This window comes from Manis pentadactyla, chromosome 4 (assembly GCF_030020395.1).
Source record: "Manis pentadactyla isolate mManPen7 chromosome 4, mManPen7.hap1, whole genome shotgun sequence".
NCBI lineage: Eukaryota > Metazoa > Chordata > Mammalia > Pholidota > Manidae > Manis > Manis pentadactyla.
Window position 1 is genome coordinate 148,821,377 of NC_080022.1, and position 19,410 is coordinate 148,840,786.

At 43.0% G+C, this 19,410-nt stretch overlaps 1 protein-coding gene across 2 annotated transcripts in view; it reads right to left on the reverse strand.

Moving 5' to 3' along the window:
* Positions 1 to 8,338: 8,338 nt before the first annotated feature.
* Positions 8,339 to 19,410, reverse strand: part of LOC118908962 (C-C motif chemokine 8-like) — a 41,700-nt gene continuing 30,628 nt past the window's right edge. The window contains exons 1-3 of one of the 2 annotated variants that reach the window (XM_057501176.1): positions 10,142 to 10,274; positions 9,218 to 9,335; positions 8,339 to 8,804 (exon numbers count right to left, since the gene is read on the reverse strand). In XM_057501176.1, coding sequence (XP_057357159.1) covers positions 8,699 to 8,804; positions 9,218 to 9,335; positions 10,142 to 10,217 — 300 coding nt within the window. In that variant the 5' untranslated portion in view covers positions 10,218 to 10,274 and the 3' untranslated portion in view covers positions 8,339 to 8,698. Of the gene's footprint in view, positions 8,805 to 9,217; positions 9,336 to 10,141; positions 10,275 to 19,410 lie in introns of those variants that run through there. The other variant, XM_057501175.1, reaches the window with a different exon arrangement.

Genomic DNA, 19,410 nt, shown 5'->3' on the forward strand with positions numbered 1-19,410 from the left:
CTTCCAAGGAGTTTTCCAGGAAATGCAGGCGGGAAGCTGTGGGCTGCAGCAGGGCGGGCACGGTTTCCTTCCAGCTGCCCAGGCCAGAGGAAGCGGGAACACAGATGTGCCGTCACCACCCCAGGCAGTGATCCAAGGAGCTGTTCCATGGCCTTGCTTTCTCCAAAACGAAAAACAACCCCCGTAGAGAAAGAGCACTGTGCAAGGGCTTCACACAGTTTGTATTTAGTCCTGACAAGGTGTCCCCCATTATCGCCACACCCATTTACAGATGAAGACGCTGACAGTAAATAACTTGTCCAAAGTCTCTTGGGGAGTGAGTGGTGACAAGGGAAGAGAGAGCCGGTGTGCTTACATATGAGTACAGGCGACTTCACGCTTGCATTGAGCTGCAGAACCCTCTTTCCACCCAAGTTTTATGAGGAAGTCCAATGCTTGAGACAAATCAAAGACACATTCTGATGACAGGGGCTCCTCACATAGCATGCTTGTGTGATGTCCCCTTCTGCCTCTCAGGCCCATGGAGATAGAGTTGAAAAGCACTGATTTGCCCAGGCTCCTTGTTTTCCAGAAGCACTATTGAGTTTCTAGAGCTGTTGGCAGGAGGGGGTGGGAGAGAAGGGCAAGGACGTGGTTCCTTGCTTCTGTGACTGGCTCCCTCCTGTGACGGATGTGTGCCCTAGCCAAGAATGGGGGCTGCAGTGGGCATGGTGGGAGGCCAGGAACAGCGGTGGACTCCCACTGGAAACCTACAGGGCCCTCTGCCTGAGTGACCCACTCCCCGTCTCAGTCCCGGCTCCCAGACTTGGCTCACTTCTTGCACCTGCCTGGAATACCCTCCCCTCGGTTTTCCATTCTCGTGCATCCTTCCACTCTGGCAAAACTCCAGTGAGAGTAAAAGCAAGGAAATAAAGAGCTGCGATGAGCGAAATAGAAAGTGACATATATTAGAAAGGATGGACAAATCCCAAAGTTGATTCTTTGGCCAGTCAATAGTGAAGCTAGCGCTCTCTTGAGACTGACCATGAAATAGACAACAGTAGAAATAGAAGAGGGTGTCACCACTCAGCCTGCAGACACCAAAAAGAAAATGAGAACCTTATGCCAATAACCAGAATTTGGATGAAATGGATGAATTTCTAAAAAAATATAATTTACTATATTGCAGGAAAAAATGAAAGAGCAAGTCACTCTAAAACTATTAAAGAAATTGGATCAGCAATTGAAGATCACTCTGAAAACATTCAAGAGTTCTAACAGCTGGCTTTTCCAAGCATTCCAAGAACTCAATTCCAACTTCACACAGTCTCTTCCAGAGTATATCAAGAGTGTACACTCTTCAGATTGTTTTATTTGAGTCGTACATAATTTTGATACAAAAACTTGTCAAGAACCACATGAGAAAAGACTGCAAGCTGTCCTTCCAGATGCATTCTATTCTCGCCCATCCTCTTTTCGGGAAGCCAACCTGTGTGGATCACGTTAATGAGACTGCAGGTCTTCTGGCTTCAGGTTGGGCTCGGACACTGGGAGCCTCTCAGGCACTGGAGAGGGAGAAGAGAACAGCTGAAGCACCCATTTCTCTGCTATTCCTCCTGGATGCAGCCCTCAACCAATGGCTTTCTCGTCTAAGTGGCCTTTTTCATCTAGTTTCGGGGAACCAGTGCCTGTACTTTAGAGGTGGTCACCACACTGTTACTAGCCTCTGAGGACTGAAGCACCCCTCTGGTTTCTTTACACCCAGACCACATCTTGGTAAATAGGCTCTTAGGACACCTTCCTCAAATCATTCAAGTGTTACCTATTTCTTTCCAGGATCGTGACCAACATAGGTTTAGGTACTGGAAATGGCTCCTGGAAGTAGACCTTCTAAGGGGAAAATGGAAGTTCCTATGGCCAGGATCCTCACCCAACCCTAAACTACTTGATGATGTAATTGGCTTACTGCTTCACACCCAGAGGCAATAAGCTATTATTGACTGAGTCACTATATAAAGAGTTGTGCCCAGTGCTCTGGGTAGAGGCAGAGATGGAGGAGCATTGTGGACCTGCAGACTGCTGGATGCAGACATGATTCTTGTGCTCAACCTATCACCAGGAGAATAAAGCACAGGTATAAATTCTTTTACCCCAAGAACATTCCATTGTCATTTCTCAGTCTCACCGAATCCATAGTGAACTTGCCTGGGGCTGAAACCTTCAAGCAAGACACCTTCCAAACAGGGTTCTGGGGTTGGGTTGCTTATATGTTTTAGAAGCACCACAGTGGCATCTGTTAGCATCATGAATACTTAAGCTGTTACCAGTAGTTGTACAGCAGACTGTGTTTTGACAAGCCCTCAAGATGATTGTGATGTGCACTAAAGTTTGAGGATCATGGAATTACAGCATATCCCCTGGCCTTCTCTGATCTAAAATGAAGCCTCCAGAGAGCTCTTAAGGATGCTGCACTTTCATCAAGGCCTCATCAAAGCATCCCTTAATGCCTTGGTAAAGGAAGTGTGTCTGGCCTTTCCTGGGAGGATATTGCATACAATAGATCCAACCAAACAGATCCACTTTCCTGAGCCTTTGGACTCCTTCCTAACATCCCAGGGATGTTTCAGCATTTCAACTTCATTAACTGTAGGCTTATTTTCCAGTCTAGACTCCAATCAGCCAATCTAGCTGAACATTAACATCACTCCCAGGCACTAGTGCCAACACATTAAATCCTGAATCCTGGGCAAATATGCCCATGTCAATGAATTTGACCAATTGCACCTTGTATATTATTCTTACCTCGGATCTTCCTCCAAACTGAGTAGGTGAGACACTCAACCCACACATATGTAAGGGCTCCTGTCTGTCCTTCCCTCTGCTTCAGGACCTAATATCTCATGGGAAAGTGTGTTTAAGAGCCTGTAATCTGGGTTCAATCAGACATGGGTTCTAGTCCCATATCCACCATTTACTGATTATGTGATTTGGAGGAAACTGCTTGGTTCTATTAGAGGAAACTGATGGCTAATTATTCCAGCCTTGTGATGTGAGAATTGAATAAGACAATGTGTGGAAAGTACCCAGCACAGGGCCAATGACATCCATTTCTGACCAGTTCCCAGCTGATGCTCATGCCTCTGGTCAGGCTCATGCCACTGTTGTAATGGAGCTGGTTTGGATCTCAGTGGGAGGAATGGGATCCGGGGGTTGCAGAGGCTGGACGATGGTGCTTACCAGGCAGCAGAGACAAAGTGGGCACAATTACTCCGAGGAGCCCCAGGACTGGAGTGCCAGTAAGTGTTTTGATCAGCAGGAACCTGTGACTGTGATTATGGGCTCCCTAGGCATGAGATAGATGAGGTGCTTACTAAGATACTGCTTCACTTTAGCAGAAAATTCTAGGTTTCATGGGCAGAAACCTAATGTAAGTCTATAGAACAGAATCATGGCCTTTCACCCAGTTACTAGATTTAAGCCAGTTCATAGATCCGGAGTGCCCAGAAGGGTGGGACCCAGTTCTCTTTTAGGAAGGACCATGCAATGCTAGGTTGCCAGATAAAATATAGGACACTTAGTTAAATTTGAATTTCAGATTAACAATGAATACATTTTTAGTATAATTATACCCTTGGCAATATTTTTGCTAAATCTAGAAACTCACAGGTTTATACTGTAAATCTTCCCCAAGCCTTCCCCAGAGGAACCTGCTGCCATATAACTAGGGTGACTCTGCACTGGGGAAAGAAATACTGAGACCTTCTGGGATTATCTGATATTGGCTTTAAATGGATGGTATTCTCTGGACCCCTGAAAATCCGGTCAACCCACCACTCAGAGTGAGAGATTATGGAGGTTCTATACCAGTTACTCAGTTATGCCAGGGCAGAGCTCAGCTAGCTCTTCTCCGGCTCAGTCACCTTTATACAATATAAGTCTCCTAGAACTATAGAATCCTGTGATTTTGGAATCATTAAGTTGCTGTGGCATCCTGCAACGTGCCTGTAGCCAGGGGAAATCTTAGTTCCCTGCTGTCTTAGATGAGAACATGTAAAGTTGGCTTCACTTGGACAATGTGGTTTTCAGAGGCTTGTTTACTCACTGAAGTCTGTTCGCATGATTTTTCGGGAAGCCCTGATGTGTAACAGATTAAAAGTAAAATTGCTCAGGGAAGCAGAGCTGGGCCACCTAGTGCTTAACACTTCTCCCTGTCCATCTCACTGTACTCTTCAGGGTTCTAAGGACTATTGAGCCACAGCAACCTTTGCACTTTATAGAATGGATACCCGACCACTGGAGTGGCTGATGGAAAGGGAGGGGGCCAGCACTGACTGGCCTTCTCTGCCCTCAGACTCGGTGTCTCCAGAGAAAGGCAAAGCCTGCAGAGGAAGAGGATACTGTCATTTTGACCCTGGAGGAGGAAAGTCCATCTACCAGCCCTGAAAACAGTGCAAGACTGCTTGCCTTCCTTCTTGCTTCCGACCACCTTCTCTCCCAGATCCATGTTTGCTTCTAATAGCTCATCCCCAGTAACATTCTTCTCATCTGGCCCAAACAGGAATTACTCGAGGCCTAGCTTACATTGTGTGTCACTCATGTAGGCTTCCAGCCAACGCCAAATCTTTCTCTGAAATGGTTAAAAAAATTTTCTTTAACAGAAAACAAAAGCACTAATAAAAAAGGAACATATTGATAAATGGACTATTTTAAATTAGGAAGCTGTTTTCATCAAAAGGCATCTTTAAGGGAGTGAAAAGGAAAATCACAGATTATGAGAAGATACTTCAATTAGCACACCCAACCAAAGATTCCTATTCAGAATATAAAAAATGCTTCTAATACATGAGAAAAAGATGCCAATCTAAAAAATCTTAAAAAATGGACAAAAGACAACATGGACTAGGACCCAATAAAGGAAGATATAGAATAAACATATGAATAGATGCTCAACTGCACTAGTCATGAGTAAAAGGTCAACTTAAACCACAATTATCTGGATTACACGCAACTATCCTCATAATCAGAATGGCTAATTTATAAAGAATGACAGTATGAAATGTTGCAGTACCAAATGTGGAACAACTCTACCTCTCATACACTGCTGGTGGAGTGAATGTAAATTGGTGCAACAGCTTTGGAAAATATTTGGCAGTATTTTGGAAAATTATTGGGTGGTTGAACATATGCTCAATTTGCACATATCTATGATCCATGTATGTAGTTCAATCTGTCAATTATCTATCGATCTATCCATGTATCTATTATCTACCTTTAAAACCTTGAGTTCATATCAATACCTCCAGTTTCAGGCCAACACAATAGGATTTTTTCTAGCCTTCCAACATTCCATTTTTCCTCTATGGAAACTTCTCCAACAGCAAGTGACTTGGCATCCATTATCTTCAACACTTTTACTTATTTACTAAATTCCTCTCCATGTCACCATTTTAGTAGCTATGTGGTTGACTCAGTCCCCGTCCTGTTGGTCCTGACTTGTAAGCCACCCTCATACCCAGTCCCGCCAAATATGCTGGTTGAGTCCATGATCTTGGCCCCAGCATTGGCCCCAAAGGGCACACTGGTCTGATCCCCATCCCAGCCCCAGTGCTGGTGAATGCATCCACCCAATGCCCAACTGAATTGCTGGCCCCAACCAGTGAATTTTCCCAGTGAGATCCAGAGATTGACCAAGAGGAAGGAGAACAAATGTTGACTGTATCAAACAATGAATCAGTAAGACAGAGCCTGAGACAAGGACCAGTGTGTAGATAGTTTCATTTGGTAATTGTCCCCAGGGATGAGGACTAAGAATGAGATGGAGAAGGTGGAGAGGCCAACGCAAGTAAGTATACATAGTCAAGGTCAGCATCACGGGCAACGGGAGGGATTCTCCTAGGACTACCTGAGAAGCCTACAGATGGCTCCCAGAGTCAGCCTTCACTTCTCTACCCTTCATTGGTGGAAGGTGGTCACCCAAAGAGTTCCCTCCCCAAAACATCTGAGTCTCATGATGTGCCTGCAGAGCCAACCCCTGACCCAAGATGGCACCCAAAGAGGAGCCTGTGGGCAGGAAGCAAGAAGCAAGGAGACACAAAGAGCAGATGTCAAGAGAGTGAAGTGAGTTGTAGCCTGTAGAAAACCATCTGCCTGAGCCAGGGCAAAACCAGAGGTGAGCCCAGGAGAGTGCCTGTCGGCTTCAAGTGACTTTCCCAGTTCCTGGCCCCCTTGACAAGGGGGTGAATCGGACTCACAGATATGAACCAGTCAATGTAAGGGTGTTGATTTTCAAAACACCAATATTCTAATTAAGGCACATAAAACAATAATGTAAATAAAATGACACAGTTAGGACATTGGTGTTTAATGTCATTAAACAGTGTTCATTGTGATTTGAAATATAATGGCATAATGCCAGAGTGCAGATAGCTGGGCAAAGCTCAGAGCAAACAAATGGGCCGTGGGCTGGTATCAGTTTAGAGTGAGTCTTCATGCCTTTGGCGTTTGGGATTTGTGGTCCAGCTGCTTCATGAAACCCTGGGTCCAGATCTCATGGCCAGCTGGGCCTTGAGGCTGTGGAAGAGAGTAGTTGGAACTGGATAGAGCCTTTTGTGGCTGGGAAGTGTTCCTCTTACCCAGCGGACACTTAGCTGCCTTATTGTTCTTGGGCTTGGGTCACTCTGCTGGCCTTTAGTGGAAAGCTTATCTCCAGGCAGTTGACATATCTGACTTACAGGTTTAAGGCAACTGGCTGGCTCGGTGGTTTGAGTCACAAGCACTTTACCTCCCCACCTTACTCTAGCCAACGGGCTTGACCAAGTTTCCAAGAGATGTGGTTCTGGAGCTGGAGGGGGCTTGTAAGGTCACCTGCCAGATCCCCTCACTTCCTGCCTGTGACGCAGCATTAGCTCCAACCTTGCGCGGCATCTTAACACCAGAGAGAGATGCGCCGGAAGTGACAGTGAGCGTCAGGATCAGTTCTGGGATCAGAACCCGTCTCCCGCCTTGCCATGCTTCCCAGCGAACTGGAATTGTGGCATCTCTCCCTGTGACCACAGTGACAGGCGCTGAGGAGCTGGATCAGCAGGGCAATGATCCTCTTTCCCTTAGAGTGAGGGGTGTGGCCTTTGTGCCTCAGAGTGGTGGCCCCATGTCTCAAAAAGCAGCCAGCTATGCTCACAAAATACAAGGGAATCCTGACTTTAAGAGTCAGTTAAGGAAAGGAGGTCCCGTGCCTTCAAATCGATGCTTGAGAGTTTTTAGGATTTAGGGGTTAGTTTTTAGGAGTTGGGGGCACAGTAATGGAGATTGACTCATTCTGTGCCTCAAGGACGTCTGCCCCATCTGTGGTTGCTTTGTGAGATCTTCCGAGAAGGATGTATGTCCCGGGTCAATTGTTCTCCCCTTTCTGTAACATTTGACTTACCGCTCTGTCTGGCCTATTCTTCCCAGCTTTACCCTCATGACTCATGACCCCCCTGTTCCAGAGCCCCTGCCTCTCCCCCGCACCATTTCAGTGGCCTGCTCTCTCTCGGCCCTCCCTCCCGCACTCCACCCTGTCCTCAGACACCAGGTTACTCCTCCTGATGCACACCTCTGCCCATGGCCCTTCTTTCTTGCCTAGCAAACCTCTTACCCACTGACTTCTGAATCTGAAATTCAAGAGCCCCTGAAATCTGGCTCCAGCCATTATTTCTAAACCCCAAACTCCTCCATCTTCGCATAGTCCGGCCAGATAGAGTTCCTTCCTCCAGCCTACAACCTTCCTCTCCCTCCTGCACCAGCTCTGAAGAACACTTTCTATTTGCCACTGCATTGCACAGACCAGTCCTATTAAAGACTCATCTTCAATGAAAAGCCTTAAGTGGGCTTCTAGGTGATAGACATCTAATTTCCCCTTAGATTTGGCTTCACTCCTCAGGTATTACAGGTTTGAGAATTAGTTAGATGGAGACAACCTGGGGTCATGGAGAAAAGTGTGAAGACTCCTGCAAGAGATCAAGAGAGAGCCTGGGCAAAGAGGTGTGGCGAGAAAAGAAATGGGCTTCAAGCTCCTATTGAATAAGAGCAGGTGGTATTAGGGGCTGGAGCCAACGGGCTGAACAGCCTGGTCTGTCCTGCTAGATTCTCCATGAACCACAGTTGTATCCAAAAGACTTCTTAGAGGCTGGCTTCCAAGCCCTGAATTGCCAGCCATTGCTGCCTTTCCTCCCCGTCCGGTTTAATGTTACCCCATGAAAAATAAGACCAAGTTGTTTAAAACTATGTATTTTTTTTCTTAGAAAATTCCATAGTCATCTAATAATAATAACTTCAACAACAACACTGCACAGTACACCTTTGACATACAGGAGCCCTGATTTCCTAAGAATACAGAAGCGTTTTCCTCTGATGACCCATGGAGGGTCTTACAACACTACAGACAAGTGTGGAGAAACAGTGACATCACGCCATGAACTTAATTGTCTTCACAGAAGAGAAAACATATCACCGGACTTTGTATTTCACATTCATTAGGATTTATAGCAGGTACAGTCAAAACATCAATAACTTAAATATAATAAAATATAATTTAAGGAATATTGTGCCTTTAATTATTAAACAAAACACCTCTTTTTGGATATTGTAATAAAATAATATCACTCTGCACCTAGGCAAGGCAGGGGAGAATAAATAGAATTTTCCTCAGGCTCTGACTGTCTCTCAGTCCAGGTATGAGGGTTCAAGGCTTCAGCATTTGGGACTTTCGGTCCAGATGCTTCATGGACTCCCGGACCCATTTCTGCTTGGGGTCAGCACAGACCTCCTTGTTCAGTTTAGTCTTGAAACTGTGAGGGGAGAAGGCACAGTTAGATGGAGTGCATTGAGGATTTTGCCCCTTGGCCCCTAAACCTGATCAGCCCTTGCTCCCTGGGTGACGGGCTTGGATTAGGACCAAAGTAAGTGGGAGTGGGGGATATGGGAGGTAGAGGCTACAGAAAGCAGCTCTGCTCTTGTTGACCCAGGGAAAGCCCCCCAGGCTCCTGGCTGGAGGAATTTGGGTGACCTGACCAAGCGCCCAGAAGGGGACCACAGGGGTCTCCTTCTGTGGGCTTTGTTTCTCTATGAGGTAAAGGGCTTTTTGCATTAGGTGGTATATTTTTCTGACTCATTTGGATGTGCATCCTGACGTCTTTCCCTTGTATAGAACCCCAAAGTCTGACAACTTTTGGCTGTGGGCACCAGGGGATGTTCTACTTACATCACAGCCTCCTGGGGACACTGGCTGCTGGTGATTCGGCTGTAACTCTCCAGCCTCTGCATGGGGACCTTCTTATTGACCACACCAAAGCAGCAGGTAATCGGGATGGACACAGAATCTGCAAAACATTTCACAAAAAATGAGTGATATATGATGTTTCGTAAGCATGCATTTCTAAGGGAAGGAGAAGGTGGGAGAAGACAAACACATGAGCTCTGTCTAGGACCCACCACTCCCACGTTCAGTGCCTTATTCTGATCCCACAGATAAAATGTTGCCCTTGAGCTGGTTTCCTCTATTGAACTATGGGGCCCCTAATTGTTGACAGGGGATGGAGAAATCTTGAGTAACAAGGCGAATCACTAGAAGGTCTCCTGATCCCAAACCTCTGATGCTGGACCTAAGTTCTAAGACTTTGTTTCCCAGCTTTTCATACCCATGGGTTTTAGAGCCAACCTGTGTCACATGCTGAGATGCCTCTGGGTCCTTCCCTCCTTACACAGCCACTGTTCTGGAAGCTACACTGGACTATAATCCAAAATATGAAACCTCAAGCAATTGTTTATTCCTCTCCACTACTGCCTGAAATGTCCTTCACATCCCTGATAAGAAATGGTGCTTCCTTCTGTGACACATTCCCATGCAATGTGAGTGCCATTGAGATGGTGGCTGCATTCAGTGTCTCTTCCCAAAGCTGGTGCCAGGACTGATCGCGGGGACTAGCCCCAGCAGCCTGGGTGTCTGGCTCTGGCTCTGGCCTGACTAGCTGTGACACGGTGGCTCTTCTTATTTCCCATCTTAGTCTCATTTTCTTCGGCTTTGCCATGTAGCCTATGCAGCAGGCACGGGGTGACTCCTGCTGGGAGCTAGTATCTGCCCAGATGTCAGTTCAGACGTTAAGCCTTAGGAAGAGAGGAGCCTTACCCAGCTGAGCTAGCACCTGGGCGCTGAAGGCGGCTGCTGTGAGCATCAGGCACAGCAGGACAGCAGAGCCCTTCATGCTGGAGGGTGAGCACGGGAGCTGCAGCTGAGAGTGGGAGGTTTCAGGGTTGGTCTCAGCCGCTCTGCTGCTCTGGTGGCTCTGGCCATTTTGCCCGCCTTTTATTGGGAGCAGAGAGCGTGGGCAGGGTCATGATCAAGGAAGGATGAAGTAAGACCCTGAGTATGCTGAGTAGGCACCAAGCTGGGGTGATTTCCCAACACCGAGAGAGGGAAGCTCTGCAGTTTCTATCATTTGCTTAGACTATGTGGAACAGCGGTGGAAGGGTATGTGACTGTGTCCAGCAAAGTATAGGAAGTAACTTCACTGGACTCTTAAGGACAGTGATTTCTTTGAAATGGAAAATGATCTGTCAGAAAGGAAGAATGGAAGCTAAGGTCACAGTGGAGTGATGAGAACCGAGGGCCTGACCCTCCCCAGGGCCCAGGAGGCCTAGGATGGCGCCCTTTGTCTTAGCACTCTCTATCAGACTCTAGTCCCTTCCATCCTACAGTCAGGCTCCTTTAGAAGCCCACACAGGTGGCTTGCGGGAACCTGGGCAGAATGGGAGAATGCAGGAATCTTCAAGTCTCAGTGCCCTGGAATCTTGTGGCATGCAGCCTAAGAATGACAGCATGGCTGATCGTGTGGGATGGTGGTTTCCAAATATTTATTCAGGCATTCAAGTTTCTCTCCAAGTGAAATCATATAAAGAAGCTAATATTTCATGCAGATCCAGGTAGAAATGGTTTATCTGAAAAATGCCTCCCAATTCCCTTCATTCACACACAGTGGAGCAGGGAATGGGGGCTCAAAGGGAAGAAGTTAGGTTTGCAAATCACTGACCTTTTCTACTTTCCTCCTCTACGTATCTACCATTACAGAATATAGAAGTTCTACTGCCCTAAAATCCCCTGTTTTCAACCTGTACATCCTTTCTCTTCTCCCTCCCGCCCCAAATCTCTGGTTATGACTGATCTTTTTACTGTCTCTGTAGGTTTTCTTTTTCTACAATATCATATAGTTTGGAATTATAGAGTACATAGCCTTTTCAGACTGACTTATTTCACTAAGAAATAATTCATTTAAGGTTGCATGGTGTCTTTTCATGGTTTGATAGCTCAGTTCTTTTTACCACTGAATAATATTCTATTCTGTGTATGTATCACAACTTGTTTATCCATTTGTCTATTGAGGGACACCTTGGTTGCTTCCAGTTTGAGGAAATTATGAATAAAGCTGCTATAAGCATTCATGTGCAGAATTTTGTGTGGACATAAAATTTCAACTTATTTGGGTAAATACCCAAGAGTGTGACTACTGGATCATATGGTAAGGACTATGTTTAGCTTTGTAAGTTGCCAAATGGGCCTCCATTTTGCATTCACCACTAGCAATAAATAAGAATTCCTGTTGCTCCACATCTTTGTCAGCATTTGCTATTATCATTTTTTTATATTAACCATTCCAATAGGTGGGTAGTGATATCTCATTGTTTTGATTTGCAATTTCCTAATGACATGATATTGAACATATTTTCATATGCTTACTTTCCATTTGCATATCTTCTGTGAGATGTCTTTGGTGAGATCTTTCACCTGTTTTTAAATAATGTTGTTTGTTTTCTTGTTCTAGAGTTTTAAGAGGTCTTTGTGTATTTTGGATACAAGTCCTTGAAAGGGTATGTGTTTTACAAAGATATTCTCCCAGCCGGTGTCCTGTCTTATTCCCCAGTGGTGTTTTTCACAGAGTAGACATTTGAAGAAGTCCAGCTAATCAATTATTTCTTTCATGAACTATACTTTTGGTGTTGTATCTATAAAGTCATCACAAACCCAAGGCCACTTAGGTTTTCTTCTGTTATATTCCAGAAGTTTTATAGTTTTGAATTTTACATTTAGGCCTTTGATCCATTTTGAGTTAATTTTTGTGACAGGTGTAAGTCTGTGTCTAAACCCATTTTTTTTTTTGCATGTGTTTGTCAAGTCGTTCCAGAACCATTTGTTGAAAAGATTATTCTTTCTCTATTGATTTTCTTTTGCTCCTGTCTAAAAAACAGCTGACTATATCCATGTGGGTCTTTTTTTTTTTTTTTTACCAATACCACATCATTTTGGTTAGTATAACTTTAAAGTAAATCTTGAAGCTGGATAATGTCAGTTCCCTTTGTTCTCCAGTAGTGTGATAGCTATTCTGGCTGTTTTGCCTTTCCACATAAGTCTTAGGATCAGTTTGTTAATATACACAAAATAACTGGGTGGGCTTTTAATTGGGATTCCATTGCATGTATAGATCAAGTTGGGAAGAACTGATGTGTTGACAATATTGACTCTTCCTATGCATTAACTGGAATATTTCCCCATTTATTTAGCTCTTTATTCTTTCATCAAATTTTTATAGCTTTCATCATATTGATATTGTACATATTTTCTTGGATTCACTCTTGAGTACTTTTTGGTGCTAATATAAATGGTATTGTGTTATCAATTTCAGGTTGCAATTATTCATTATTGGTATATTGGAAAGTAATTGCATTTTATATATTAACCTTGTATCCTGTAACCTTGAGGTCTGTTTTGTCTGATACCAGAATTGCAACACCTGCTTTCTTCTCTCTGTTGTTTGCTTGAAATATCTTTTTCCATCCCTTGACTTTAAGTCTGTGCGCGTCTTTGGGTTTGAGGTGAGTCTCTTGTAAGCAGCATATGGATGGATCTTGCTTTTTTATCCATTCTATTACTCTGTGTCTTTTGATTGGTGCATTCAGTCCATTTACATTTAGGGTGATTATTGAAAGGTATGAATTTATTGCCATTGCAGGCTTTAAGTTTGTGGTTACCAAAGGTTTAGGGTTAGCTTCTTTACTGTCTTACTGTCTAACTTAACTCGCTTGTTGAGCTATTATAAACACAATCTGATGATTCTTTATTTCTCTCCCTTCTTATTCCTCCTCCTCCCTTCTTCATATGTTGGGTGTTTTGTTGTGTGCTCTTTTTAGGAGTGCTCCCATCTAGAGCAGTCCCTGTAGGATGCCCTGTAGAGGTGGTTTGTGGGAGGCAAATTCCCTCAACTTTTGCTTGTCTGGGAATTGTTTAATCCCTCCTTCATATTTAAATGATATTCGTGCTGGATACAGTAGTCTTGGTTCGAGGCCCTTCTGTTTCATTGCATTAAGTATATCATGCCATTCTCTTCTGGCCTGTAGGGTTTCTGTTGAGAAGTCTGATGATAGCCTGATGGGTTTTCCTTTGTAGGTAACCTTTTTTTTCTCTCTGGCTGCTTGTAATACTTTGTCCTTGTCTTTGATCTTTGCCATTTTAATTATTATGTGTCTTGGTGTTGCCCTCCTTGGATCCCTTGTCATGGGAGTTCTGTGTACCTCTGTGGTCTGAGAGGCCATTTCTTCCCCTAGTTTGGGGAAATTTTCAGCAATTATTTCTTCAAAGACATTTTCTATCCCCTTTTCTCTCTCTACTTCTTCTGGAATGCCTATGATTCTTAAATTATTTCTTTTATATTGATCACTCAGCTCTCTTAAAATTCTTTCATTCCTGGAGATCCTTTTATCTCTCTCTGCATCAGCTTCTCTGCGTTCCTGTTCTCTGTTTTCTAGTCCATTAATGGTCTCTTGCATCTCGTCCATTCTGTTTTGAAGTCCTTCCAGAGCTTGTTTTATTTCTGAATTCTCCTTCCTTAGTTCTTGCATATTTCTCTGCAAGTCCATCAGCATGGTTATGACTTTTGTTTTGAATTCTTTTTCAGGTAGACTGGCTAAATCTATCTCCCCAGATTCCTTCTCAGGGGAAGATGTAGCAGATGCCGAAGCTGTCTGGGTTAGTCTTGTCTGAATCATATTTTTTTGCCTTTTCATGTTGACAGGTGCTATTGACTGTCAGCTGGGAGGGCCAAAATTTTCACTTACTACTGGCCTTTCTTTACTGGGGCAACTGCGACCCCTAGTGGCTTGTGTTGGGTAATTGCGTGTAGAGTGGGTCTTTGTGTCTTGCCTGGCCGGAAGGGAGAAATTTCCCTTTCTGTGGGCGGAATTTGTCTCAGGCTGCTTCTCTGCTTTCGCAGCGCCCGGTGGGGTGATGGATGGGGGGGCTGCTTGACTGTTTGCCTCCGTGAGGGGTCTCAGAGCTGTTGCCCAGGGGGTTAGTGCACCCGGTTTTCCCTGTAATTTCCAGCTGCTGTACTGTGACCTGGGTTGTTTCCGTCAAGCTGTTAAGTCCCTGTCCCTTTAAGACTTTCAAAAAAGCCCCCGCTTTTCTTTGTCACAGGGGCATCAGCTTCAGCACCCGCTCTGAGGTCTACCCCCTGTTCTCCCAGTATCCAGGGCCCCCTGGGCATATACTGTGTCTGCGCTCTGGCCCGGATGGCTGGGGCTGGGTGTTCGGCAGTCCTGGGCTCCGTCTCCCTCCCGCTCTGCCTATTGTTCTCCCGCCGGGAGCTGGGGGGAGGGGCGCTCGCGTCCCGCAGGGCCGGGGCTTGTATCTTACCCCTTTCACCAGTCGCTGGGTTCTCGCTGGTGTAGCTGCAGTCTGGCCACTGTCCTGCGTCTTCTGGTCTCTCTTTTAGGGCTAGTTGTGTTTGTTGTATTTTCAAAAGTATATATGTTTTTGGGAGGAGATTCCCACTGTCCTACTCACGCCGCCATGTTGGCTCCGCCTCTATCCTGTAACCTTGATATAATTACTTATTAGTTGCAGGAGTTGTTTTTTTTTTTTAATTTCTTCTTTTTCTACAAGGACAAGTATGTCTTCCACAAAGACAGTTTTATTTCTTTCTTCCAAATCTGTAAATATTTCATTCCTTTGTCCTGTCTTACTGCATTAGCTGGGATTTCCAGTATGATGTTGAACAGGAATGCTGAGAGGAGATGTCCACATCTTGTCCCCAATGTGATGTGTTATTTAGAATTGTTTAACCTCCAAATATTTTGGGATTACCCAGGTATCTTTCTGTTATTGATTTCTACTTTAATTTCACTTTGATCTGAAAGTAGACACTGCACAATTTCTATTCTTTTAAAGATTTTAAGCTGTTTTATTACTCAGCATGTGGTCTATGTTGGTAAATGTTCTATGTGATCTTGAGAAGAAATTGTATTTGTTTTGTTGGATGAAGTAGTCTATGGATGTCAGATCCAGATGATTGCTTGTACATATATTCTTTTGGCTTTTCCTGTTGGATCTGCCCACTACTGATAGAGGTGTGTGGAAGTCTTCAATGTGATAGTTGGATTTGGTATCTGACATTGATTTTGGTAAATTCTCAGCCATTATTGCTTAAGATATTTCTTCTGTTCCTTTCTCTTTTCCATAATCCTTTTGGTATTCCCATCCCATGTATGTTATGCCTTTTGCAATTGCCCCATGGTTCTTAAGTATTCTGCTCCATTTTTTTTACCATTCCATTTTCCCTTTGCATTTCAATTTGGAAAGTTTCTAATGACATATCTCCAAGTGCACTGATTCTTTCCTTAGCTGTGTCCACTCTCCTGGTAGGCCTGTTGTTTATTTTTGTTGCAATGTATTTGATTTCTAGCCTTTCATTTTGGTTCTCTATTAGTGTTTTCATCTGTATGCTCATATTTATCTGTTCTTGCACATTGTTCAATTTTTCCATTGAAGCCCTTAGAACAATAATCATGATTATTTTTAATCTGGGTATGATGATTAAAAAATCTCTGCCATTTGGTTCTGTTGCTTGCCTTTTGCTTTCAGACTGTTTTATCCTAATCTATGACTTATTTTATTAACAGTGTCTTTCACAGAACAGAACTTTTTAGTGTAATAAAATCTAATTTATCATTTTTTTCTTTCATAGATCTTTCTTTTGGTATTATATTCAAAATTTCATCATCAAATCCAAGGTTGTATATTGTCTTTTCAATGAACATTTCTAGATTTTCCACAAGTTATTTATTAGTCCCCAATAATCTTGAATGCTAAAGGCACCATAGGATTCTGTATGTAAATGCACCATAATTAATTTAAGCATTTTTCCACAGCTGGGAATTATACAATTTCCATTCACAATAATAAACAATACTTGTGAGATAGCTGATGTAACATTATCATTAATATCTACATTCAATTCCACAGCTAAGAGATTATCAGATAAAATGTGTGCATATCATAAAGATTCTAGAGTTTGATAGAATTGAAAATAGAATTGACACATTGGAAAATGGACATTTGGAAATTCTGCATCTTCACTAAAAATGTGAATTTATTATTCTTAGAAATATTTGAAAGTTGCTAAGGGATGGTGTTTATCTTGTTAAAAGGTAAAACTAGGGGTTAACATCCAAAATATATGAAGAACTCACACGCCTCAACACCCAAAAAACCAAGTAAGCTGATTAAAAAATGGGCAGAGGGATGAACAGACACTTCTCCAAAGAAGAAATTCAGATGGCCAACTAGCACATGAAAAGATGCTCCACATTGCAAATTATCACGGAAATGCAAATTAAAACCACAATGAGATATCCCCTCATACCAATTAGGATAGCCAACATTGAAAAGACAAGGAACAACAAATGCTCGCAAGGATGTGGAGAAAGGGAAACCCTTCTAAACTGCTGGTGGGAATCTAAATTAGTTCAACCATTGTGGAAAGCAATATGGAAGTTCCTCAAAAAACTAAAAATAGAAATACCGTTTGATACAGAAATTCCACTCCTAGGAATTTATCCAAAGAATACAAGATCCCAGATTCAAAAAGACATATGCACCCCTATGTTTATTGCAGAACTATTTGCAATAGCCAAGAAATGGAAGCAACCTAAGTGTCCATCAGTAGATGAATAAATAAAGAAGATGTGGTACATATACACAGTGGAATATTATTCAGCCATAAGAAGAAAACAAATCTTACCATTTGCAACAACATGGATGGAACTAGAGGGTATTATGCTCAGTGAAATAAGCCAGGTGGAGAAAGACAAGTACCAAATGATTTCCTTTATTTGTTGAGTATAACAATGAAGCAAAACTGAAGGAACAAAGCAGCAGCAAACTCACAGACTCCAAGAAGGGACCAGAGGTTACCAAAGGGGGTTGAGGGGGATAGTGGCTGGGGAGAGAGGGAGAAGGAGAGTGAGGGGTATTATAATTGGTGCACATGGTGTGTGCGGGGTCACAGAGAAAACAGTGTAGCACAGAGAAGACAAGTAGTGACTCTGTGGCATCTTACTATTCTGATGGACAGTGACTACAATGGGGTGGGGTGGGGATTTGATAATATGGGTGAACGTAGTAACCACAATGCTTTTCATGTGAAACCTTTATAAGAGTGTATATCAATGATATGTTAATAACAAAAAAAAAGCGAAACTATCAGTGGAATAGTGGTTTCCTTTGTGGTTTTGACATCATGAGGGAGCCTTTTGAGAAGGAGGAATGTTCTATATTTAAAGTGGAGCTTAAATTGTTGTCTATATGCAAAGTTCATGAAATTGTATACTTAAACTTTCTACACTCTATATAAATTATACTTCAATACAAAGTAAAATAAAAAGAAAAGCTTTATTTTGCTTACATTTCAATTTATTTGCTTTTTATGTGTATGTTGGTTTATTTTTTTCTTGTGATGAAGGCTTCGTGTTCTTATATCAGATGGACTTTTATTTTTCTTATTGATTCACAAGAGATTTTTGAACATTTACTTCATGCATTTCCATTTATTGCAAATATTGTGTGAACTTGTAACAGTAAAGAATTTGCAAAGCATGGGCTGCATCAGTGTCATCAGGATTTCTTCTGGCCAAAAGGGAAGTTGAACTCTTTGGGTGGCGGCTTTTTAATCACTTTGGGGACAGTCCCTCTTCCAGGTGTACCATGTAGCACTGCTCCCTGTGCGGGTGTGTTCACTAAGAGGCCAAGCTTGCATAAATTATGCATCAGAAATAAAGTCACTTTCTTACAGAATGCCCTCCAGAGCTCATTAATGTCTCCTCTGAGCTGCCTTCATGCGGAAAGTTCATCTCTAAACAGATGACAAATATGTGAATCATAGTTATTGGGAGTCAAAAAGTTTCTTCAAATGATTCCTTTTAGTGGGAAATGATATTTAGAAAACAAGATCTAGGCATTAGGTGTCCTTTGCCTCTACTCTGACTTGAAAAAAATAGGGTTTTTAATAGTAACTCTGCAAATTTTACAGTGTTGAGAAAATCTGACTCACACATAGTAGGCACTCAATAAACATTTACTGAATAAATAAATGGAATTAATAAATCAAGGTAGAATGACTGCAAAGTGTTCAAGACCAAAGACCAAACTTAGCTAAATTTGGCAACAGTCAGGAGTCTGAGGCCAGTACACATTACATGGGAAACAACAAAGATGAATTTTGGGGCAGAAAAGCAGTCATATTTCAGCCCCCGGGGAGAGAAGAAAAGGTACATCTGAGAAAGCAAGCTCTTGGAGAATAAGAGGGATGGTATTGATGCCGGGGTTCTTGTTTGTGGAGTCAAAGAATGAACTTAGCAAATAGTCAAGGTAGGAGAGCCAGGGAGAGGCTTTCATTGAGAGATACAGTGAGAGGTCAGAGCTCCTGGCTCACGCCAGTAGGGGACAAGAGAGCCCGTGGTGGTGCTCTAGGGGTTTTATAGGCAGTTAAAGATTTTGGGGAACTTGATAAAGGGCTTAGGGGTGTGGACTTGTTAAGTGGTCCCTGAATATTTCAAATTAACTAAACACAAGAAATTTACTTCTTTGATTTCTCTCTGAGATTCTGGTGTCTTGGTCTGGGAGCATATCAAACAAGACTGCCTGCCCAACCCCCAAGGTGGGCTGAGTTATTGTCTGTTTGCTAAAGAGTAAGTTAAGAATCTTACTTCTTAACTTCCTGGGTATTAAAATGCAATCTTATTTTTAAGATGGAATCCTTCCTGCCTTTTACTATGTTGTTTATGGCTGGGCTTGCTTGCCATTAATTGCCCATATTGCAAATGATCTTACCAGGTCTGAAGGAGGAAAAACAGCACATAGGCCTGGGCCTTTTAGCATGCTAAAGTGAATCTTACACATGATTACAAATGATTAGCGTAATAAAAAACATGGGCTACTTTCCTTTATCTGGAGAATATTAACTGATATTACTGAAGAATGACTCTAGAAGTTAATGTTCAACACAGAATTTTGGTAGGGGGCTTCCCTGCATGTTGTTACACTGCTCTGACTGTAATTATCTTGCTTTGTCT